Raw genomic sequence first — 26,463 nt, forward strand, 5'->3', positions numbered from 1 at the left:
AGTGCCTTAGGTTAGTCTGTTGTCCAGCACCATACAACCCCGGGCTAATGGTGAACAATTGCAATCGATATGTTGGATTGTGACTTGCTGCAGTTCTGTCCTGCAAATGTGCCAATTTGCTAGAACAGCCAATTGCATTTGCATCTGAAAACATTAAATGCGGCACATTGAAATTACTCACAAATAGGGAAATGGCATTGGCTGTCGTATGTGGCATCAAGAAGTTTAATGTATGTCTCTGTGGTACCAGGTTTCAACTGATCACCAACCACAAGCCCTTTATTTTGCTGTTTGGTCCCCACTCAAAATATCCTGACAAGATGGTGCAAAGCTGCACTAGTGGGTATTGTTGCTTAGTAACTAAATATATAAGCTCCATTATTTGGATATCACACAGCAGTTAAATGTAGACACAGTCTCCAGCTTGCTGTATGGTCCAGAAGCAGTATGTGCCAGGCACCAATCTGGAAGTCAGATGGGTGGTCAGAACCTTCAAAATGTAGATGCTTGAGATAATGATGACAGCTGACTCCTGGGAAGTCCACACTAGCTTGCTTGCGACATACTGGTCCATTCTGTTAAAGCACATAGTTCAGCCAAAATTCTACTGGGGTGCAAGCCCTGCACCCTCCTTCACCCCTGCACTCAACTCAATGGGACTGCCACCCACCCTCATAGCCTTATTACCATACAGGCTCCCACGTACGGTTTCGCAGTTCTGACCAGGACTCTGGGTCAACCCAAGGCATAATCAGCTCTGTCTGCAATGAGATAGTACCCTCGCCTTTAGCAACAACTGTGCCCGACACAAGCCTGCCCAAGAGACTGCCTGCAAACACTCCCCCCCCCCCCCCCCCCCACCCCCACCCCCACCCCACACACACAAAAAAAATGTTGGTGGAGACTGAAAAACTGCAGCACTCATTATCCTTCTGCAGGCAGGTCCAAGCAGCGCTCCAGAATACATGAAGTCCACAGACGTAGCTGACATCAGACTCGAGCAATAATGACAAGGAAAAGACGTGTGAGCGTGTGGCCTGTATTCCAGCACATCTTGCGGGCCTCCTCTCACGCACCCCCACTGTCCCCTCCTCCATCAACAAAGTCTGCACAGGCCAGGCCATTTCTGGCCTTTTATGGTGATTAAAGGGATGAACCGTTTAGTGCCTGACAGTGATTTGGATTCCTCACCCAGCACAGATTTCAATATGAGTGAAAGGTAAGAAAGTCCCAGAGTTTATACCACAGTTGCAGCTTGTTATTGCGCCACCATGGGCATGTCATGTGGACTCATCAACTGATGCATCAGCATCCTTAGATATGATAGACATTGCTTGCTGTACTCAGAACCCTTCAACACAGTCATTAATAATAGAGGGACAGGCCGCGCTTTTGTTTGTTTGTTTTGTTGATTCGAATCACTTGCTGGGTGTTCATGCACTAGTGCAAAAATTTTCAGTACACACTGAACTTTGCTTCTGGTTAGACATTCACTTTTTGAACTCTGTCATTCCACTGGTCTCTGCATCAATACCGGTGCAAGTGGTAATAAACAAACAGTATTCTGCCTATGCCAAACAGGTTACATGATATGTACTTACTGTACTGTACAGGGTTTTAGAAAGTGGTAAAACTTGTAGGGCAGGAAGACTCTAAATGAGGAGTTTATCATTAAAATTTCTAAGTATATACAAAGTAGAAATAATCAGTATCAACTACAAATACCTGAGAAAAACTTCAAAGCAGGGGAGTGTGTGTGTGTGTGTGTGTGTGTGTGTGTGTGTGTGTGTGTGTGTGTGTGTGTGTGTGTGTATTGCTGTTATTGAGCAAAATGATATATTTTTCAGCAACAAGATGAAGCACCGCTCCCTGCCACTATTAATGAAGCTTCATCATCACCATTATCATCACAGTCCGTGCAACAGGAGCAACAGCAACAGGAGCAGCAGCTGGCGACAAGCAGTGCTGATGTGCAGAATCCACTTCCTCCTCCCCCGCTTGTTTGCCATGGTGCAGCTGGCAGCCCTAGCCCTGAGGTGATAACACGTCATATCACCAATATCATCACACACAACCAGCAAGTTGTCTCATGCAGCTGGCCCAAGAAAATGCACCTACACCGTCAACAGATGCAGCAGCAGCCAGACCACTCTTCAAGGCTTGCAGCAGCGCTATTACGCCCTAGCAGGTACAGAAATAATTGTTATTTAGTGAAAGGTGACTAGCATAGGCTTTCAACACTCTGTAGCCACTGTTGCAACTTCTTTATTGCAGAAGATCAAAAACTCAGATATTTTCATACCTATGCGGTACACATGTGAGTACTTGGACAGGACTGAGTAGTGGTTTGCTTGGTATTTTCCATGAAGACACTGCGAGCATAATAAAAGGAGAACAGGATGCACTTGCGGATAACCTTATGAAATTTATACTTTACTGTACAAATTGTTGTTGTTGAAGAGGGAAAACTAAATTAAACTCCACCCAAACTGGGCTTGCATAGCCCACTGGCTCAGATGGACCACTGAGTCTTCTTCAGCCCACAGACATCTTCGTTTGTTGATTTTGAGGTGTGGGGTGGGGGGTCAGTACACCACTCTTACAGCTGTTGTCTCTTTTTTTTTTACATGGAACCACTACTTCTCAGCCAAGTAGATCCTCAATTAGCCAGGTTTGGTGCACCCCCCACTTGCCAACAGAACGTGGGAGACCTGGATGAGCACCCATCCAAGTGTTAGCCGTGCCCAGAGGTGCTTAACTTCGGTGATCTCACAAGAACATCCACTGTGGCAGGGCTGTTGGCTAAGTTGAAGAAGGAGCTTGCTTTAAAAATTGTTTACTTTCTAGACTTTCCCTATTTCTTAGACATAATTGCTATTAGCAAAGTAGAAAGAGTGATTTTGTCTCCTTGAGACACTGGATGCTATAATGTGCGCCTTTACAAAGTGAGGATTTTGTCAATCTCCGTATATTCAAGCTTTGAGGAGAGATGTGGACTACCATCTTTCTTTCTGGTTTCATTGTTGTTGTTCCTTTTCTCACTGTTATTTTAATCACCAGCATCACACCACCACCACCACGAACAACCTGAATATCTGCTGTAAATGTGTGTTACCATATTCTTTCTGTTCATATTCCTGACTGTCGGAAGTCTCTAGACTTTAAATGAGTTCGTTCTGAAGAAGAGTAAAACTATTTTACTCAAGTGAAATGCTGTCAACATTTTGTATGATAAGTATTATCATTTCCGTCAACTGTATTTTACACATTTAAGCCCACTGAAAGACAAATATTTGACAACAAAAATAGGTGAAGTTCCTTGGATAGGAAAAGTACTGCTGCATTCATTCTTGCATTTTTAAATGATATCTAATATAGTAGTGAGTTCCAGGTGGAAATGGTTAATGTAAGCTGAAGAGGTTTGTGGTAAAATTACCTGTATTGTATTGAACTTACGTAAGAAATATCCCAAAAGGTTGCAAGTTAAAATTGTGTTTTTATTTTGTGGATCAATTACGATGTTATTTGTATTCTGTGTATTTCTCACTGTTATGTGGCATGAAATTCTAGGCAGTATTGTTGGGTATTGTATTTTGATTTAATTCTGAGTTGTAGCATGTGGAAAAAAAATTCTTTTTTGCTCTGGTGGTTTTGAGAAGTCTATATCTTTTATACTGATCCACATAAGACATATTTAGATTACTCCCTCCAGACTTTGAACGGCAGCTGTCGTAATGTATTCCTAACAGAAAATGGAAAGTCTCAACTCTACAGTTTTTTCCTACCTTAATACAGATGTCATGGGGGGGCTTAATAATTATCTGTGACACTTGCATTTTATTTGGAGACCCATTTTGTCTTTTGCTTGAGGTATGCAGTCATAATACTTGTGTGGTATACAATAGGTTCTAGAGTTAGACATCTATTGAACATCGGAAAAAAAAGTATGTGGAGAATGCATATATAGTACCTTAGATCACCGTACAATGCTTTTCAGTTACATAGCTTTCTCTTACAGCAGTTTTGAAATTTCCTAGTCAGCATTCAACCTTATGTAGATTCAATATTTTCGAATTTTTATCAGTTCCGTCTCGTTACAGTAGCAACTGCAGTTAACTGAACTGATATTGTAAATGCTTTAGTACAGTTCTATCCAGATGGGGAATTATCTTGTACATTCCAGGACAGAGGCAACTCCATCACCACGTCCATCTGAGGGCAGTAGCGCCTGTTCGACACCAGAGCCAGTAAATGCAACGCTGGTGCAACAGCCACTCAATTTGTCGTCACGGCCTGTCCCAGTGTTGGCGCAAGAACCAGCACCAGGTGTTGAAGCACCACAGCGTCTCAAGACAGTGGGTCAGATCCCGCCATTGGTACAGCAACATGCTGTTAGCCAGGTACTCCGTGATCACAACCATGGATGTGGGCCACCAATTGATCCTGGCCCTGACAGCAGTGCGGCACTTGCCCTCCTCAATGATCTAGCCTCTGCCACCAGCAAAGAACACACTGCTGAGAACTCCATAATCAAAAGACTGTTACTGAAACGGCGTGCTGCTGAGGCAGCAGCGGCGGCAGCGGCTGCTGCAGAGGTGGGCGCTACATTGGAGCCCACATCCCAACTAGCTGATGATCTTCCTACTTCATCTGTGACAACTGCAAGCTTCCAGTTTGTGTGTAATGTGTGCAAGATCCCATTTCGCAGTGCAGAGAACCTAGAGACTCACCAACATTACTACTGCACTAGAAGGCCCAGAATATCATCAGCTAGCTCGTACAGCTCTCTTGAAGAGACCAGACATCAAAGAACAGCACTGAAGGTAACCATCATCAACAGCTCTTAAATTGTTGCATCCTGTCCAATCTCTCTCTCTCTCTCTCTCTCTCTCTCTCTCTCTCTCTCTCTCTCTCTCTCTCTCTCTCTGAAAACCACTGTTGACTATGACCTTAATGTCTGAAGGGTCTTTCTTAGAGAATGAAGGAACCTTTGGTTCCATATGTAAGGATTTTGTCATATTTGTCTGTTCACTGTCACTGACAAGAATGTGATTTTTGTTATTGACAATTATGTGATTTTCCTCTATTCTTACTGGACTGTGAATGTGCTGAGGACTTTCTATCTTTACAAATTCTTTTAGTGATACTAGTTAATCTCTTATTTTATGTGTCACACAAAGTATTTTACTTCAGTATTTCTACACACATTTTGCATCATCGTGCAACTTCTTCATGAAACATAATTTGAACAATAAGACAGTTACTGCATCATTGCTAATGTTATGGAGATGAACTTGTTCTTTGATGTTGATGTGAAGATATCGGGGGAACAAAGTACAACAGTAATTTTGAGTTGATCTGTAATGTATTCACAAATGGCCCTAACTGGTAGTCATTTATCTGTGAAAGTGGTTGAAGTTTGTGGTTCAAATTTTGGACCCCAATATACAATTTTGACATATCAAAAATGTTAAAATATTTCTTGTTTTCGTCTCCTATTTCTCCTTTGTTTACAACATAGTTTTAATTTCTTCTCCCTATTTGTCTTACTCCATTCCTTTCCTTGCTTCTGTGACGTTAGTGTAAATTTTTAGTTATAGATTAAGAAAATTTATTTCAGAATTCTGTCATGTATTCAATGCAAAGTCAGCATTACACAGACAACATAGCACAATTTCTATTTGAACTTTTATACTCTGTTGTTGTTGCCGATGTACGTTGGGTGTTTTGGCTCTGCGGTGCCATGTGTCTTAACTGTACCCTCCAGCTGTAAAAGAATTAATTACAAAAATGGTCATCACCCGATTGTGTTTACTGTTCTGTAAATGGTATAAAAACTTACCTGAGAATGCTACCCCACAAAACATTAAGAACAGTTGAAAATTTGGTTTGTGTAATTTCAACCCTTTGCTTCATATTGTATAGAACTAATGATAGATTAAAAAAATAGAAGTACAAGAAGTTAAATAAGATATTGTATCAGAAAATATCTTCTTCAGGTGGATGTACGTGCTGCAGTGGCCAGTGGTGATCGTGTGGCTCCACCTTTTCCATCACCGGGACCTCTACTAGGTTCTACACCTCTTATTGACAGCTACAGGCCTGAAGACAAAAGACGTCGCCTTGACTCGGAACGTTCATCCTCTGCATCTTCATCTTGCTGTACGTCACCCTTACCTTCATTGCGTTCCATTGAGGAATTATCAAAGTGCCCACCGCCAGCACCACCTCGGCCCAACTCCCTTCAGATGTTTGGGGGTGAGGTGCAAATCTTGGATGCAGCTGGTGAAATGAAGACATTGCGTATAGAGCCATCAACACGTGGCAGCGGGCACAGTCCAGGGCTCACAGTTGGGCACATGGGAGGAGGGCTTGTGGTAGGTCCCTGCTCTACAACAGCTAGTGTAATCGAAGGCGGGCAGCCACAGTCTCCACACATAGTCGTTACGATAGCACGCTCTGGGCTTCACTCGGGAGGCACACTTGTTCAGCTACCTACGACAACTATCAGTTCAGGAGTAGCTGGTGTCGCTGCAGCAACAATGACTCCTACACCTGCAGGAGGCAGCTCTGCTAATGGTGCACGTACGCCGAGGACTTCGGGTGGTGGTGTAGTAAGCCCAAAGCCAACTCAAAACACCCCATCCACTGTTCCTGCTGCTGCTTCTGCACCTGCTATGTTTCCAGCAGCACGTCTTGTAACCCCTAACATTGCCACACCTGATTTGGCAGTACCTGGTATTCCTCCGCCTGGTCGTCCACTGCCATTTCCTGTGGCTTTCCCTGCATTCCTTAATCCCTTAACACACATCACTGCCTACAACCCTCTGACACTCCCTCCACCATCTGTTGCAAGTGGAACCAGTGGAACTACAGGGGTGGTGACAATACAGTATGGTGGTAAAGTTATTCCTCATGTGCCTGGAATACCTGGCCCGCAGACACTTCTCCTAAGGAATACTGCCCCTCTTGATTTAGCTGTGACTAGTGGTGTAGTGCAGGCATCACCAACCACTGTAGTGGACAGTCCTCGTATGAGTCCACAAGTATCAAAAGCCCCTGTAAAATGTTCTACCACAGGACTCATAACAGTGTCTGCTCCATCCAAGCGTGAAACACGTGATGACACTGTGAGGTTACCGAGTGCATCATCTTCGCCACCAAAGAAGATGCCAAAATTACAGTCAACGCTACCAATGATCAAGGTAGACTGTGCTTCATCTCCTGGAGAAGTCACAGTTGAGCGTTTGGTTTCTGAAGATTCTGTCAAACGTTTATCACCATCAAAACCAGTTGCAATAACACCACCACCAAGGAAAGTTTCCAGAGGTTAGTTGTAATTATATGTTTTGTATAGTTTGAACTATTTTGTACCCCTCTAAGAAATTAGTTAGTATCTCCATTTTAGATCTATCAAAATTAAATGTGGCCGTGTGTGGCCGTGTGTGTGTGTGTGTGTGTGTGTGTGTGTGTGTGTGTGTGTGTGTGTGTGTTCTATGTCTATAAAAACCATTATCACCCTTTTGTTACACTCCCAACTTTTTTCCATCAGTTGATGGATAGAAAATATCAGGTCGATCATGCTTCTTCCTTTCCTAAACCCTTGCTTTATTTCACTCAGCTCATTTTCTATCTTCACTTCTTCGATTTAGTTAAAATCTTTAAAAAATGTTAGCTGTATGCACACTTGACAGTGCTCTATACAGCCACTGCATTCCCACTGGACCTGCTGCTCTTATCATGTCCACTGATACTTCATCAGGTCCTGGTACTTCCCCCCCCCCCCCCCCCCCCCCATTTTCTCCCTTGTAATTTGTCCTAATTCTGCTTGCCATCTTCTCTCAGTTTTCTCCAGTATTTATTGTTTCCTCGTGTACCTGGCTCCTCAGGGTTTAATAGTTGCTTAAAATGTTCTCTCCAGAGATCTTTTATATTCCATGGATCATCAGTCCCAGTCCCATCCTCTGTTTCCATTTTTACTGGTACTTCAGAAGCCTTTCTTTTATTTTTCATAATTTTATAGAACATTTTCTTATTGCTCTTCACATCATCTTCAAGTTGTTTTGTAAACTCTTCTCATACCTTTTTCTTTGGTGTTTCCACGATTTCTTTGCACTTCTTCCTTTCCTCTATGTTCCTTTTGCGGTCCTTGTCATTTTTCGTTTCCCACCACTTTCTCCAGACTCCATTTTTTTCTTCTAACTGCTTGGACTGTGGTATCATCCCACTAACTTGTCTGTCTCACTTTTTCCTTTCCAGGAGTTCTACCACATACTTTTTGTGCTGCTTCGACTAGCGTGTCTTTGAATAAACTCCATTCTTTTTCTACCTTGCAGAAAACTTATTTTAGAAATTTTTGTGTGATTAATTCTCTATACTTCAGTACTTTCACTCTCCTTTAGTTTTCAATCCCTTATCATTGTCACTTTCATCTGTTTTCAATTTTTACACACTGATTCATTTTCCATTGTCTCACCAGTAATCTATGGTTCCATCTGCACTCACACTTGGAATTACCTTCACATTTGTTACTTTCTCTCCCCATTCCCTACCTACTAGAATAAAATCGATTATACTCTTGGTTCTTCCATCCCAATTGTATCTGGGGATAACATGACTTTCTCTCTTCATAAACCAGCTGTTTGCTATTTTTTTCTCCCCCACCTCTCTAATTCTTGTCACCTTTTCCCTTCCACTTCGTTTCACTTAATCCCAAAATATCTAACTTTCTCTCTGTTAGTACATTTGTCATTTTTTCCATTTTTCCGTTGAGAGTTAATGTATTAAGGGTACCAATATTTAGGTTATTTTTAGTCCATTTCATTTTATCTTCTTGTACTGATGAATACATTAGATGAAGATGGACACATTGATGTAATAAAGACAATGTACAGAGGACACAATTGTAGAATTAGAACACCATTGAGGAACTCTATATACTTCGAAATAAGACACGGACTTGAGCAAGGAAGTATTATATCTCCTGCGCTTTTTAATGTTGTTGTGGAGGTAATGAATAGGGCAGTTAAAGATATAGTAAAAGAAAAAGACAAAAAATGAGTTTTGCAGATGAAAAGATCTGGGTTAAAAATAATTAAAGATAAGAGTGAAGTAATGGTATTTGGAAGAGACGTAGGGCTCAATGGGATATTACTTTGAATGGAGAACCCCTCAAAGTGGTAGACAATTTCACTTATTTAGGGAGTGAAATATCTAGTGATGGAAGAATAACCAACGAAATTAATAGGAGGTTACAGAAGGGAGGCAATTTCTACCAAACAATAAAACACCTGATTTGGAATAAGGAAGTTTCAGACAAAGCAAAGCTCCTTATGTATAAGAGTTATTACTTCTGTATTGTCACCTATGGAGGAGAAACATGGACAATGACAGAAAGGGACTGCGAGCAGGGGAAAAGAAATTTCTCAGAGTGGTTAAGGGAAAAACAAGAATGGACAGAGTAAGGAATGTAGAGATTAGAAAGGACCTTAAACAAGAAAGTATGAGAGAAGAAATAAAAAAAAAAAAGAGATTAAGATGGTATGGGCATGTTAAGAGGATGCGTGGGCAGAAACTTCCCAAAATTATGGAAGAACTAAAGATGGATGGAAAAGACCTAGCGGGCACCCAAGAACATTGTGCAAAACGGGAGTGAGAATATCTGTGGAAAGGAGAAGTGTGAGCTGGCAGCAAGTGGAGGAAGAAAAGTGTTGGGAGGACCGAGCCAAATGGAGAGGACTCGTCAGCACCCAGACCCGGCAGTATAAAAGACATACTCCTAATACCATGTTAGTAGCACTTCTAGACTTGGATAATGGCCAAAATACTTCAGGAAGAGTGTTCGCAAGTTCTGTTAAGTATGCCATATCCAGCTCAAGCTACTAATTGCTGATCAAATCCTATAGAAATTCCAAATTTCAGGGATGTTGATAGATATGTTTCACACATTGCTTCAACTAGTTTCAGACATTTTTCTATGGGATCAAGATGTGATCTAATACACCAACCAGTGTGGTTTCTGCAATTCAGTCATGTCTTCTCATTCACCCATCTTACTGTATTGATTCCATATAACTGCCTAGTGCATACACACCACCTCAGTTCCATGACTTACGTTGGTGATTGAGGGTCATATGACCACCTGATACTAGTTCTACAGCATTCAAAAGTGACAAATCTGCTTTCTTAATGGAAGGACTGAGATTTTGTTCAGTGAGCTTATATGCTTTTTAGTCAGCATTACTTAATCTATTTTTGCTGGAGAGACACTTATGGAATTGTTAAATACCAAATAATGTGGAATGTTACGTGAATTATTTACGTTAAAGGAAGATAAAGGGGTACAGCAAAGGTTTAATATGTAAACATGTATTATCTGCCTCTTCAGCTTTTAATTAAATATCTATCATATACATGTAAAAATAACAGTATTATGAAAAGGAAAGTCACTACTCACCATATAGCCGAGATGCTGAGTCGCAGATAGGCACGATTTTTGACATGTATGTAAAAGCAATTCTTAGTGAATTGTTTTTAAGTGAATGGTAAAATCAATAGATTGTATAGATCTTCTATAACAGTGGAAGTCGTAGTATAAGATGATGACAGAAAACATACTTAGCTACTCATTTTGTAAGTAAAGATCAGATTTTCTTTGCCACTAGCCGATATTTTGTTTTATTCACCGTTGGTATGAATTCCAATAGAATATAGTGTCTCTCAGACTTTTTCTGTAGACAGATATAAAACATATTCAGAAAAAGTATAAATGACAGAAATGTATGCTAAATTTAATACTGTTACATTATCACACAAAATTTTAAGTAGTTTGTTATAAACTACATAAAAACCTAGGAAAATTTTTAATTTCATGTGCTTTGAAGTATACGTTTTGCTAACTTCACATTCAAAATATAAATCTACATAGTTATCTGTGTACATTCTGGGTACATTCTAAACAGCAGTCCATACAGTGCATGGTGGAGGATACGTTGTACCACGGTTAGTTATTCCCTTTGCAGTCCCCCTTGCGAATGGAAAGTGGGAAAATGACTGTCTATATGCTTCTATATGAGCCTGGATTTCCATTATCTTGTCTATGTAGTCCTGATGTGGCATGTGCATTGGTGGCAGTCCAACTGTTTTGCACTCTGTCGTAAATGAGAATTATCCAAATGTTCGCAATAGTGTTTCTCAAAGGGAATGTCCTCTTCCCTCCAGGGATTTCCATTAGAGTTCGTGGAACATTTCTAGAATCATTGGGTACTACCTACTAGCAAAAAATTTAGTAGCACAACTCTAAATTGTTTCGATGTCTTCTGTTAATCCGTCCTGGTGGATCTGAAACACTAGAGTAATACTAAAGATTCTGTCGCACAGATACATTTTTCGCACACACACATTTTCCTTTATAGCTGAGCTACAGTTCCTAAAATTCTCACAGTAAATTGATGTCAACAGTTTGCCTACCCTACAACAGACTCTGTGTGTTCATTCAATTTTGTGTCACTTTGCAATGTCACACAGAGAATTAATTGATGTAATTGTATGAAGTGGCATGTCGCTAGTACTGTATTCAAACGTTACAGGATTGCTTTCCCTACTCATCTGTTTTAACTTAAATTTTTGTACATTTAGAGCAAGCTGCCATTCAGTGTGCCTTCATAAGTTTGTTTAAATAGTGGGCTTTCATTTTTATACATTTTGTATTGTGGCATTTGACACTAATTCAACAGGTTAAGAAACTTATGAGGTTAAGTAATTTCATTGTGGAGACTGAAAGTGAATCTTAATTTGGTTCCAAGTCAAATTTAAAATTGTTATGGATTTTCCTGCCTCCAGCTTCTGTTTGCTCAGTGATACTAGTAAAGAGACAGCGTAAAGAGCTACCCCAACTATAGTTTATGATTCTGTCCTCTGTGCTAAAAATTGTATTATTTTCCTCTGGCAACTGCATACTGAACTTCGCTTTATTAATGAGAAAGGTTGCTCGCATAGTCGTTTGTCTCATTTTTCTGAAATAATGAAATGCTTTGAATGGTGTAATGAAACTAACTGTATTACTTCAACATGCTGTTAATGTTGAATGTCCTTAAAGGACATTTCAGAGCAATCTTAAAGTATTAACTGTGTGGACTACCAGAACTAAATGTTTAACCAAATGAGCCATTGCTCCGCCTCTAGTGATTTCATTCGCAATGTAATGTTAAGCTACAATGTTAGAAAGTAATGTTCATTGTGTATTAATAGGATGAAAGTGAAGTTGCCCACAACCACCTCATTAGTGCTTTACTGGGCTTTGGCCTATGATTGCATTTGCCTTACTCTGGCCTATAAACTGATTTACACAGCCTACAATAGGGAGATCAACAATTTATTTGGAGTTTGAACCATGGTGGAATTTACATTTTCCCCATTCACAGTACCAGAAGCGAAAGTAGTTTTATCTGTTGTAAAATTTGTTTGATCGACCAAAGATCAATGTAACGTAATAAAACTCAATGCTGCACTTAAAATAACCTGAAAATATAGGCAATGTGAAAGAAGAAATTTTGTTGCAAGAAAACTATTTTGCAATCCTAAATGATAAACACAGAAAACCCAATTAAGTGTTGATAATTAAAGAATATAGAAGTAGTGTAGGTGTCCAATTATCTTTAACTACAGGTTCCATGGGATGTCACTGATCAGATTGGGATGAAAACATGTAAAATCATGTTTCACACAATTTCATGCAATACATAGCTAAAAATAAAATCCAGTTTCTGCATCCCAATTGAGCAAGATACTTTGAATTTCTAACTGGAATACTGCTGCTTTTAAGTTGAAGCTTCATCCATAGTTACAGTGCTGAATAAAATTTTAGAGGAAAAATAGTAAAAAAGTTTATACTCAGTCATTTTGTAATATGTAAGACATAAACTAAGTTGTGAGCTAAATTGCCATTAAAATCAATAGAAAAATTATTGACAAGAAATGCATTAAATATGAAGTCTATTTATTGATATAGGATCATTTTACCGAAGAGACTCTGAGAAAGTAGAAGTGGCTGGTAGTAACAGTGAACTGTTTATGTTTAAATCTTTCAGTATTGCATTGTAGCCAAAAGCTTAAGCTCATATCAGTTTTCTGTAACTGTTTGATTATTCGGTATCAAGAATTTTACGTGGAGAGAAATAAAAGCTGTGACCAGTTTATTGTAATACTGTTTCTCAAGTACTAATTTCAGATCTGAGCTTCAGTTAAATATTTCTTACGTATACTGTTCTACAGCCTTGACAAATTGTATGAAATACATACTGTTGTAATAATAATCCACCAGTGCTACTTTTTATGTTTTATTTACAGCATTCTATTTTTGGTTGTAAGTTTAATTTTTATTTACATCACTAGCTGTTAAATGTTATTTTTTCAATTATGATCTAATACTTTGTCTTGCTGCATTTGCGCTTGTCTGTTACAATATTCTATACATGTGTCACAGATACACTTGTATTTATGATGAAAATCAATTTATATCGTGTGTAAAATTGAGGATTGGTTTTTGTTAATTATATCTCGCCAAAAGAATTTTGTCCAAGTTCTCAATATATATTTCTTTCTATGTTCTGCTTTTTTGTTTAAAATATTGTGTGGACTTTTTGCCAAATGTGAGTAGATTTCTATTTCCTATAAGACGTTCATGTAGCTTCGTTTATGAGCTTTATGAAGAATGGAAAGATTAGTGCATATGTCTTCTGTAAAGTGATATTCCTGGAAATGCAGTACTTAATGTGGAGATGATGATTTCACTTTTGTTTATATCTTTTTTGTATGTTGTAATAAATTTCCATCCTGTTTGTTCAATTTGGAATAAGGCACAGTCACTGCATTTAATTGTATATATTCCTGATTGTCTATATTTTTTAGGTTTGTCTGTCCTGCATCTTATTTTCATTCCTAGTTTGTTCTATGTGCAAAAGCTGATTTTAACATGGTGATGATGTGAAATGTCTCACTTATTTTTTGGGAAGTATTTCCTCATATATGGTAACATAATGGATTTTTTCTTCTTTTTTCTACTTTCTTAATGTTATCTCTTCACTTTTGTTTGCAGATTTGTAAGTGAATTACTTTCTGTATATTTTATGGACTATATCAGGATTTTAGCTGTTACTCATAGCAAGAGTTTTAGTTGTATCCAGTTCTGTCTTCATGACCTCTTTGCTCAGTGGAACTCTAATGACACATTCTATCATGGTTTGAAAAATAAGCTGTTTTCTGTATTAGTGGTGGTCATGATGAGTTATGCATCATGCAGTCGCTTGTCTTAGGTTTACAAAATGGAAATGTGTCCAAGAAGCTTATGCTCTTGTTGGTTTCATATTTGATGGTCACTTTGATGGCGTTATGGGTTTTATTCATTTGTTGATTAACTTTATTAGTTTTGCCATCGTTTCATTAAAGAGAATGAGAGGATTGTCTACATAATGTTGGTAAGTGACTTATCAGCTGATTAGGATTGTTCTCTGAAAATTTTGATCTAAGAAAATAATTACCAGGGTTCCTGTGAGGCAGCTTCCAATAGTGGTCCCATCATTCTGCAGGTATCTCTCCCCTTGGAAAATGAAATAATTGTATGACAGCACACACAGCTAAATATTTTGTTAAATCACTTAGAAAAAAAATTTTTCATTCCCGACCTTATGTTGATGTTACCTTCACTCTCTTTAATGGAAACAATCATGAGATAAATTGAATTTCACCAACAAATGAATAAAATTCATAATAGCATCAAATTTACCACCAAATATGAAACCAACAAGAGCATAAACTTCTCACACACAAAAATAGCTAATGAGTTGCTCGTAAATTTTGCAAACAGATCACAAGTCACTGCACAATACACAACTTACCATGTCACCCACTAACACTTAAAATGGTGTATTTTCATGCCATGATAGATTGTGTCATTAGAGTTCCACTTACTACAAAAAACATGAGACAGAAATGGTTACAGTTAAAAAACTGTAATCACAAAAAATGCTTGCAATCCTAATATAGCTTATAAAATATACAGAAAGAAAATTGGGACCAAATTTCCAAATAAAAATGACTGAACAACATCATCAAAAGTAGAAAGGAAGAAGAAAGAAAAAATTGATATTCCACCATATATAGGAAATAAATCTCAAAAAAATAATACTTACATTAATATTAGCTTTTGCATTGAGAATAACATAGGAATGAACAAAATACTCTGTACAAAGCTAAAATGTGTGACCAGTCAGGAATGTATATGGATCAGGAATGAATACGAATCATTGAGAAAATCCGCACTATGCAATAGACTTAACCAGAGCCATGCATCATGTCACATTGACTGGCCCAAGCCCACCTGTGCATGACCAGTCCATTCCATTGTCCACAGTGTGTGTAGTTGAGCTCAGCTGTACTCAGAAATGTAAGGCACGACCTGCGATGCACTGTCGAGGCCTGCTGCTCTTTCGGATACTCGGCTGAGGCCATCATTCTACATGTATATCTCACCTTGGAAAATGAAGCTTCAACAGGGAAACAGGCAGTGCTGGGAAGGTGGAAATGACTGGCTGCACATGAGCAGATTTGCTTTCTGAATCATCTGCACTTCTTTCAGAATCCTTTGATGTGGTAGCAACATGGCGTTCATTGTAAAGAAAAGTAACTCATAATGCAAAATAAAGGAAGTAACAAATCAAATGCATAGTACTACCATAAACATGGTACAAGCAACTTTTTATTTGTTTGTACACTTCATTCTTTCCTTTTTCTGTTTTCTTCTACAGCCTACACTATTCTGAGCTCTTTTACAAAACTTGGTCTCTAATTTTTTAGATAACTTTTTATTACACATTGTTCCCCAGTTGGAACGTCATACAGAAATGCTTCAGCATTCTCTTTGTATACCTTTCTTTTTATATTCTTCTTTGTGTAATGTTCATGGTTCATTTTCCACAAGCAGTTTCCTTTGCGGTACAGTTTTATAAATTTTTTGACTTGGTCATTGCTCCACTCCTTCACCAAACTGTAAGTAACTAGAACTTGATGTCACATGAAAACTACAGAAAAACTCATTGATTTGAAGAATGTAATCTGGCCTGTTATTGCAGAAATCTACATGTGCATGACCAGCTCATGAGCCCAAATGGGTTATTTCAAGAATTGCTGGTGTTGGCCCCAATGTCATGTCTCCACTAATGCATAGGCAGAGACTGGAGATGGTTCCAGAATCTGTCAGGAATATCCATGGCCCTTCTCTAACATCCATATGTGTGTGGCCAACAAATGTACCCCTGTGCAGACAGTTCAGTGCAAGATGCTGTGATTAGACCCTTTATGATGATGATGATGATAATGATAATGATGATAATAATAACAATAAAGACTTATGCTATACCAGTATTGACCTACTCATTTGGAGTAGTGAAATGGAGTAACACAGACCTAGAAGCACTCAATACACTTACACGATCACAATGCCACAAATATAGAATACATCACATACCTTCAGCAACAGAAAGATTCACATTAAGCAGAAACGAAGGAGGAAGGGGATTTATTGACATAAAAAACCTACATTATGGACAGGTAGACAATTTAAGAAAATTCTTTCTAGAATGAGCAGAAACTAGCAAAATACACAAAGCAATCGCTCATATAAATACATCGGCTACACCACTGCAATTTCATAACCACTTCTACAACCCTTTAGATCACATAACATCAACAGATACGAAGAAAGTAAATTGGAAAAAGAAAACACTACATGGCAAGCACCCATATCATCTAACACAGCCACACATCGATCAAGACGCATCCAACACATGGTTAAGAAAAGGCAATATATACAGTGAGACAGAAGGATTCATGATTGCAATACAGGATCAAACAATAAACACCAGATATTACAGCAAGCATATTATTAAAGATCCCAATACCACAACAGATAAATGCAGACTTTGCAAACAACAAATAGAAACAGTAGATCACATCACAAGTGGATGTACAATACTAGCAAATACAGAATACCCCAGAAGACATGACAATGTAGCAAAAAAATACATCAACAGCTTGCCTTACAACATAAACTTATAAAACAACACATTCCCACATACAAGTATGCACCACAAAATGTACTGGAGAATGATGAATACAAATTATACTGGAACAGAACCATTATAACAGATAAAACAACACCACATAACAAACCTGACATCATACTCACCAATAAAAAGAAGAAATTAACACAACTAATCGAAATATCCATACCCAATACAACCAATATACAAAAGAAAACAGGAGAAAAAATTGAAAAATACATCCAACTGGCCGAGGAAGTCAAGGATATGTGGCATCAGGATAAAGTTGACATTATACCAATTATACTATCAACTACAGGAGTTATACCACACAATATCCACCAGTACATCAGTGCAATACAGCTACATCCAAACTTAAATATACAACTACAGAAATCCGTAATTATTGATACATGTTCAATTACCCGAAAGTTCCTAAATGCAATACAACATATACCGTACAGTTAAAAGGAAGTCACACTTGATCAAGGTCCGCGTCAGTTTCTACTTTTGACCAGACATAACATCTGAGATAAGAAAGAAACAATAACAATAACAATAAACCTTTAAGTGCTTATCATTTGCTCATAAATTATTACAAAAATTTGATAATTAGTAGGGCAACCTTTAATAAAATTAACTGTTTTTACTGTATCATGAGGTACAAAGTCTTTTCATATCCGTGTAACAAGAAGTCAATTTAACAATTAAAAGCAGCAGTGGATATTTAAGTAATAATCTTGTTACTCATGTTACAGCCATCAATTATTTTAATGTAACACCGGAGGTGAAGTACAGTGTCAGTAAATACTGTGCAAAATAAAAAACTGCTTGGGCCACAGAGACTTCCACACAACAGTGTGATGTGTGGCGGCATGCCGCTTGACGACCAGCTCAGCCGCATGATGGGCACCTGGCTGGACTCGGGGACCTGACGGGACACTGGGCAGTGTGATTCGAAGCTTGCCCGGTAGTCCTCTCTGTGGTCCCGGGTGGACCATACAGGCTCAGTGCATGCCTCTGGACTCAACCCATTCTTCATAGAACCAAAAAAGGGATCTACACGAACATCTTAGATGAAATAGTAATCTCATTTTAAATGGACATTCAGAACATAGAAATAAAATAGATCACAATTCGAAAAACAACATCCAACACCTTAAAAGTCGGGTCAAATTACACATAAAATCAAAAGAGAATGAGTCTTTGCTTGAAACTGGTAGTGGTAAACAAAATATAAAAAAGCGCCTCTGGTCAATTATTATTACAACCGTATCCACTCAAATGAAATGTTTCCGGTGCTTCGAAAAATTAGTGTTCTACCTTATTATTTTAATAACATTGTTACTGGTGATGAAACATTGATTTACTGCCATAATCCTCCAACCCATCCAGAAAATAAGAAGTTAGTCATTTGGTGGTAACAGTTAGTTGTTACCTACCGTTCTGATACCTTATAAACTTATTGGCTGTTGGAGTAATGCGTACACAGCAGCAATCAGATTATTATTAAATGTTTTCTTTCATGTTTTACCTTCTTCCGCAACAGACAAATGATATTGTCTTTATAACATTGTGGGATTGACTAGTATCCAAGAGCATGTCTGGGCCATGATAAAGTTCCTGGTTTAATTGCATATAGTTCATGCAGTTTTCTCTCATACAAGTGGAAAACAAGTTTACACTGACAGCGGAAATATACTGTATTTGAACCATTTAAATGCCCTTGGTGACAGCATTTTCAAATTCTGGGAGGAGGAGAGTACCATGTGTTTCATGGGAACTAGCTGAGAGGATGAGCCAACTGAGGCTTTACAATGGGTAGGTGTGATCAACTTAGATCTTGGGTTCATTCTCAGTGCAAGTATGGTTTGATAGAACTGCTTCAGCTTAGTTCCTCATGAGCAGTGGCCAGAGGCTTTTTCACTGCTGACCAGTGGTTGAAGGTGTTTATCTCAGGCAAGTCTGACCCATTGATAGGGTGATTTTTTTCTGAGAAAGTTTCTTAGTCATCGTATTGAGATAGTAATATTTACCACCAGGCTTAACTATCAATATGTTCATAAATAACTGAATGACAAAAGACCCATTTTTGTATTAAAAATTGTTTAGCTTCTAGGAACATTTTAGAGTGAACTAAGACTCCCTAAAAATGTCAAATGTCTCTGTTATTAAAGGTCACCTTAATAGCTAGCACCAATGAGAAAGAGTTGATACAAATTTAGTGACAGTGGTACTAGTATCACATATTATAATTTTACAGTATTCATTTTATGTTATCTTGATTTATTTCCTTATTTTCAGTAATTTATATTTATATGTGATTCCAGGAAGTGACAGTATTGTGATGGGCTCTAAATGTGAAAGTTCATTATCACCTGCAAAACCAGAAAATGGTGGCAGAACAGAAAGTGCAGATATCGAAAAAAGTATAGATAATGAGGATGGAAATGGAAAGAGTGGAAATTCTGATAGCTCTCATCGTCCACGGTTTCTTAGGCCTACATCGTTGCCATTGAAGCCAGGGACATTTACACCAAAGAAGGTACACGGTATGGGGTTGACACCAGTTTTGCCTCTCGTAAGCCCAGAGACCCCACGACCAAAAAAGTCGTATGGACAGTTGTACTTGAATGGACATGCATACACATATTTGGGCCTAAAATGCTCAGCTCGTTCGTATTATTGCACTCTGAATAGGCTTCAACCTATGTATGTGCTACACAGCCCTGAACACTCGAAGCTGTCAATGTACTCCAATTGGAAGGTAAGCTTTACAAAACAATTTTATTTAATTTATGTAAAATCGTTCAAGAACAGTATATAATAATTTATATAAATATAACTTTTATACATTTTATTGGATATGATTATTAAGTTTTTAATTTGCTGTGGAAAACATTATGCATTTTCATAAACTTTCTGTTGTGAGGTAAAAAGTTATTTTGGTTTCCTCAAAGAGATTCCTTCATGTGTATCAAGAAGAATAATTTTTCTTAACAGTAAATGTTTTTTTTTTTTTTTTTTTTTTTTTTCTTGCCCATTGATGGTTTCGTGTTTGACTCCCCCCCCCCCCCCTTCTCCTCCTCCTCAATTTGAATAGCAAGTGTCATTTTATTTCAGGTTTGTTCAGAGGCTGCTCCAAATCCTCTTGGTCTAGAGCCTGGCAAGGCAATGGCACTGTACGATTCACGTCATAGACCGGTTGTGTATACAGTGGCAAGAACTTCACAAAAGCGTGCATTGGTTATGACCCATTCATCATATTGGCAGAATAAAACTTTGAATCAGATGAAGAACAAAGAAAAGAAAGATGTAACTGATGAAGGTACATCTGAAGATAAGACACATGCTGATGATGGAGAAAATAGTTCCGAGAACAACACCAATGGACAAGAAGTAGGTATTGCACTTGCTGTTCAAAGGCTGTGACAACATAGTATCTTAACTTTCCTGTGCTCTTCAGAAATCATTGCAGAAATAGTATTTTGTCTTCTTAATAAATTTTGCACTGATAAATTTATTGTAGTTAAGTGTATTGCAGGTGTTAAAACCTGACCAAGTGAAGTGTTTCCCTGGCAATGAAGGTAGAACTAGAGCATCAAGTGTAGCCTTTTTAATGCATACAAATATCCTTGATGAAAAAGGGATACAAATCAGTAAGAAAGACATCCTGAACGTGCTGCACTAGAAGCAGTTGTAAAATATAATTGTGGTCATTGCAGCTACATACTTCATTTGGTCTGGCTGTACAAACAGTCCAAATACCTTTTGCTGTCATTTGCATCTTGTAGGGTCCACAAAGTGGTGAGCAGCCACCAAGGAGGGTTAAAATCTTTGATGGGGGCTTTGAGTCTAATGAAGAATATACATATGTGAGAGGGAGAGGTAAGCAGAATTTTGGAATGATCTTAACATGAACAACAATGTCGAGGACATAATTCTCACTAACACATATTTTAGGCCGTGGTCGTTATGTGTGTGAGGAATGTGGGATCCGTTGCAAGAAGCCCTCTATGCTCAAGAAGCACATTCGCACTCACACAGATGTCCGGCCATTCACCTGCAAGCACTGTAATTTCAGGTGAGAATAATTATTGTATTTATTTTCAAGAAAACAAAGCTGAACAGTTAACCTATTTACTGAAAGTTTGATGGTAGTACCAATAATATGTAGAGTAGTCATGATGGCTGTGCTTTACTCATTGCTTGAGGCATTGCAATAGATGTAAGATTTCAGATGTCTCTTGGTAATAATGTTTACAACATGTATCAAAATTTATTCGTCATATGCGTGAAGACCCATAGCTTCAGTTTGTGTCCTTTTAAATTACTCTGTATTCTTATGCAAATATAACTTTTTACAGTTTCAAAACAAAAGGAAATTTGACAAAACATATGAAATCAAAGGCACATTACAAGAAGTGTGTAGAACTTGGAATTGTACCTGTACCAACTGTTGTTGATGACAGTTACATCGATGAAGAATGTCTGGCAAAACAGGTACTGAAGAAGCTGTTGTTTGTTGTAATACGATGTGTTACTATGTTATTTTAGAACAGAGTTACATATATGATCTTTACAGCAAGCAATGCGAGCTTCTCGAATTGAAGATGGTGAATCGGAGTCTGATGATAATGATGAAGATGAGGATGATGACGATGATGAGGATGAAGATGAGGATGATGAACAAGTGCCAGCTGATGAGGGTAAGAAATATATTTATTTTGTTTTTATTTATATATTTTTTATACTGGTATATTGGTAATTGTATGTCAAGGTACAGCAATTTTTTTTTTACAGATGTACAGTTTTGTATGCTGGTCAATGTTTAATATAGTTTAGTTGAATATGGTAGCAAACCTAAAGAAAATGTTCCTTGTTTGTTATAGATGTTTCTAAAATTCTCGTAATATGGTAACTGGGCAGTTTCTATAGATGTCTAGAATAGATTTAAGTGACTTGAATAATGCACCAACCATTTCTTCTCATATTGTCCAAAAAAAAGACTTGTAGATTTTGGAAGCTTTGACTGTTTCAGTTTGTGCCTGTGTGTGTTAGTGTTTGCTTGAAGCAAAGCAGTCATTAAAAAATAGATGGTACAAACAGAACAGTTCTCCCTGAGAGCAATGCAGCAGGCATAGTGCAGAGGCTTTCTAGGAAGAGTATGCCATGACCAGTCGAAGTACATCTACATTCAGCAAAGCACTGTAAAATGCGTGGCAGAAGGTACTCATCATTGTAACACTTATGAAGGATTTTTCTCCCACTATTTATGTAGGGAACACAGGGGGAATGATTTTTAAATCCCTCTGTAATTAGTCTAATCTTGTATTCACTGTTCCTTCTGGATTGATACATAGTGGACTGTAGTATATTCAGAGATTCCTCTTTTACCACTAGTTCTTGAAATGTTTTAAGTAAGCTATCTCAATATGATTGGCATCTTTCTTCAAGTGTCTTGCATTTCAGATTTTTCATATCAGCATTTCCAGGATACTCTTCCAGTGATCAAATAAACCTGTGACCATTTGTGGTGCTGTTATTGGTGTACATACTGTATCCCCTGATAACCTTGTATGGTACAGATCTCTCACACTTCAACAGTATTCTAGGATAGGTTGCCCAAGTGCTTAGTGACTGCCACTATGTTTCACAGATGAGCCACCCCATCACTGGATAGAACAGAGTCTACACTGTGTAAAGTCCAATCAATAGCAGTGTTCATTTTCTTGGATTAGAGAGAAGCAGTGGATGCAACATAATGCAGACATCAGGAACTGCAGAGTAAATGATGATGTGAGAAGTAGAAAGATAACTCTCAAAATTTGAGAATTTTTTCAATTACAGGTAAAATGATGCTCATTGACCTGATGGTTCATTACTGTCCAGCTCCTGACAATGGAATAGTCCGTGCTTTTGCTTCATACCCAAAAATACTTGATAGTTAAAAACAAACACCAGTAAGTGCATGGAATTATCTTGTTGCATGCCAGTATCCCACCATAGAAAACACTGCACTCCAAAGAAACAATTTGGAAAATGCACTTGAAACTACTCAACCATCCATCATGAACTGCACACTGGCAAAGTGAAAAATTATTTGCGAGGACACCGGTCTCTGATGGACATAAAAGCGATTGATGCAGTGGTGCACCCTGTAGTTAGACTATTATAAACAAGGCATAACAATACTGATGCTGAGTTTTTTAATCAAATTGTATTGCTGGCTATATTGTGGTGGGACTTACTTTTCTATTTACCTTTTTTTCCCAAAATAAAACATTTCTGATTTCCGTTTGACTGACAATCATAGTAAATTTTATTATGTTTCTTTGTTACATATTTGTTCCCTCTGATGGTCACACATTATAGTTATGATTAATATACATTTTTTTAATTTATAATTGTATTCCGATATATAACTTCATGGTTTTAAAATGGAGTGGGAAACCATACTTACATTGCTGTTACTTTTTCTAAAGTGATTCATAGTTTCTTCTTCATTATTTTGATAGCTCATAATTAGTCTGTAAAAAGAGCTGCATATAATAAAATTAACACAGTACCTATTTCCTCTGTTTGGAAAAAAATTACATGTTGAAATGTTGTATCACAAAATGGCAGGTTCACTAACCCTTCTTAAATTTTTTGCAGATTGTGATGATGAGGCAAACAAAGGAGCTCCAGAGCGTGAAGCAGCTCGCAGCTTGCTGTCTCTCAGTCGTGGAGGTGGCTCGAGTTCACCGGGGCTTGCGTCGGCTGGTTTAGTACCTGCAGTTGCAGCCAGGCCAAACACATACCCATATATGGCTACTACTATTGTTCCGACACCACACACTCCAACACTTTCAACAGTCAGTGCTCAGACAGAGCGTGAAAAGGTACAGAACTAGGACTGAAACAAATTTATAAAATGCACTTTCTCTCTCAATCAGATCTTGTTTCACTATTTTGTATTTAGAAACAGTGTAACACAATAAAACAATGCTAATAAAAATTTGTGTTTCTACAGGTGTCAAACAATACTGGACTGGCCCTTGGACTGGAAGGAACCACAGGCGGTGGACTTGTTGTGCAAAGCACAACAAACCGTTACTATTTCCCATCTAACCGGACAACCACTACTACTTCCACACCACAACCTGCTTTGAGTGCCAGTAGCCCCACCACCTCCACTGTACCTCTTGTCACTACACGTGATAAAGATGGTCTTCCAGTAGACTTAAGCACTCGATCACAACTTCAGCTGCATGTCCAGACACAGCCTACAACTCCAGTTTCAGAAATTCTGACTCCTGTTTCGGAACCAGCTACCCTTCTCGCTTCTCTTTGCAGCTCTGCAGAGCGATGTCCTCCTCCTCCAGCACCTCCAGTACCTGCCCCAGCTGAAGCTACAATGCTGCAAGCTTACCTGACTGAGCGAGCTTTGCAGGATGCGAGAGTGAAGCGTCATCAGGTACTACAGCCTGAACCTACTCCTCCAGTAACAGATGTTGCTGGAAATTGCAGTACACCGACTGCTTCATTTCCAACTCCTGTATCACGTACTGAAACTTGTTTGTCAGTAGAGGTGGCCTTCCCAGCTGTTTCTTCAGTTGCTGCCTCTGTATCTTCTTCCATCCCTATTTCGGTAGCACAGTCTTCAAGTATGCATGTGGAACTGGCAGCACCAAATGGGTCACCTGCACGATCCTCTCCTTTTAGCAGTCAGCGTCCATTGTCTCCACCTACCACTCAGACTACGACAACTCGTGAAAGTCCAACTCAGTCACCAGGTGGTCCGAAAGCAGAGTTCATGCCACCGTCCAGTGGCCCGTCACCTAGCTATGTCAGGTAAGTCCACATAAACATCTGACTAACAAATGCATTTGCTATTTCACCCTGTAAAAATGTAATGTTAGTTTTGTTGTGTAATGATTAGTTTGAACTGATCTGTAGAGCTCCAGAATTTGCCTTTCTACAAGAATGGACTTTGTGTTTCTTTTCGCTGATAAATGCACTCACATTTATCATGATTTGACAATCCTCAAAGGTAGAGGAAACTGCTTTGAAGACAGGCCAATGAAAACAGAAATAAGGAACAAATGAAAAAAAAGAAATATTACTGAGAGAGTTATTGTTATTTTAAATACTGGTTCACTAATGGAAAATGAGAGGAGAACAGAATGATAGGAAATAAGAGGCAAAATGAGTACAGAGAAGGTCTGTCAAATCACAGAACCAGAGACAGAAGCTGCGGACTTTTTTAAACGTGATCACTTTTCCACTGCTGCTGTCCTAATAATTGATCGGTTCATAAGCAGTTAGAGAAATTCGAATAGTTGAATAAGAACATGAGGTTTAATGAATATTTGTGAATCATTCTCCAGGCTTATGACTCACGAAAAGTACTACATCAGTAAAAATAATCAACTTTTGAAATACAGTGTAATTATATAGATAAAAAATCTGCTCACCCAACAGTGGCAGGAGCACTCATATCAAGATATTAAAAATTGCTAGCTTCTGGCAAAAGGGTAGAAGGGGAAGGAAAAGGATTGGTAACATCTATAAAAATGAATAAGGTTCGGAAATATTGCTCGGACTCCCAGGTCAGGGTGACACTTGCCGGATGGGATGTGAAGGAAAGATTGATTGTTGGGGACTGCACCCCAATGGGAGGTGGTGCTTATCCCCACAGTACTTCTTTCCAGACAGTAAGTGTTGTTGTACTAAGCTTGGTTAAAATTGATCCACTGGTTTTGGAGGAGGTGTGGAACATACACACATTCATGCATTTTTGTAATATATGTAGATACATTTTCCTTCCTCCCTTTCCTCAACACATGTGTAGATCTTCCTCCCTTGGTACACCCACCCTATTTCTTACTATACTTCATATATTAGGGCACAGTATCCTGTTTAAAGCTCATAGCTCTTTGTCCTTATACACCTATTACATTGACATCCCGCCTTCGATTGTGCAAATAAACATAACTGGTTGTGTAGTTTTACCTTCTGCCTTCTAAGTACCCATTTATACCAGTTTAGCCTTTTTGCCTGTTTTCTATGTAGATACTGACAAGATATCGGTCCCGGGAACTCAAAGACTATATCAAAATCTCTATCATAGTTCGTCAGACTATTCTGGACATAAAAAATGAAGCGAGCAGGGGACGTCAGTTTATACATGTTTATAATTAAGACTTAATAAATATTTTATTTACTTACTAAAACATGACTGTAACTTACATTTTATATTTGCAAGCTGTATTATTCGTCTGTTATGCTTTTGACAGAGGGTGAATGAACATTCTAATTGTAAAAGATATTTTTTTGTGTGATATGATTACAATATAACAATTTTCAATTTGTTTGTACTTCA

General features: G+C 38.3%; 1 protein-coding gene across 2 annotated transcripts in view; it reads left to right on the forward strand.

Annotated features, from left to right (window-relative positions):
- Nucleotides 1–26,463, forward strand: part of LOC126270443 (transcription factor HIVEP3) — a 388,605-nt gene that overhangs the window by 331,684 nt on the left and 30,458 nt on the right. For both annotated transcript variants that reach the window (XM_049974070.1, XM_049974071.1), the window contains exons 5-15: nucleotides 1,848–2,188; nucleotides 4,184–4,823; nucleotides 6,000–7,329; nucleotides 19,427–19,863; nucleotides 20,220–20,495; nucleotides 20,891–20,984; nucleotides 21,060–21,180; nucleotides 21,464–21,599; nucleotides 21,682–21,805; nucleotides 23,754–23,980; nucleotides 24,112–24,932. In XM_049974070.1, coding sequence (XP_049830027.1) covers nucleotides 1,848–2,188; nucleotides 4,184–4,823; nucleotides 6,000–7,329; nucleotides 19,427–19,863; nucleotides 20,220–20,495; nucleotides 20,891–20,984; nucleotides 21,060–21,180; nucleotides 21,464–21,599; nucleotides 21,682–21,805; nucleotides 23,754–23,980; nucleotides 24,112–24,932 — 4,547 coding nt within the window. The remainder of the gene's footprint in view (nucleotides 1–1,847; nucleotides 2,189–4,183; nucleotides 4,824–5,999; nucleotides 7,330–19,426; nucleotides 19,864–20,219; nucleotides 20,496–20,890; nucleotides 20,985–21,059; nucleotides 21,181–21,463; nucleotides 21,600–21,681; nucleotides 21,806–23,753; nucleotides 23,981–24,111; nucleotides 24,933–26,463) is intronic.

The sequence above is a fragment of the Schistocerca gregaria genome, chromosome 1 (assembly GCF_023897955.1).
Source record: "Schistocerca gregaria isolate iqSchGreg1 chromosome 1, iqSchGreg1.2, whole genome shotgun sequence".
Classification (NCBI taxonomy): Eukaryota; Metazoa; Arthropoda; class Insecta; order Orthoptera; family Acrididae; genus Schistocerca; species Schistocerca gregaria.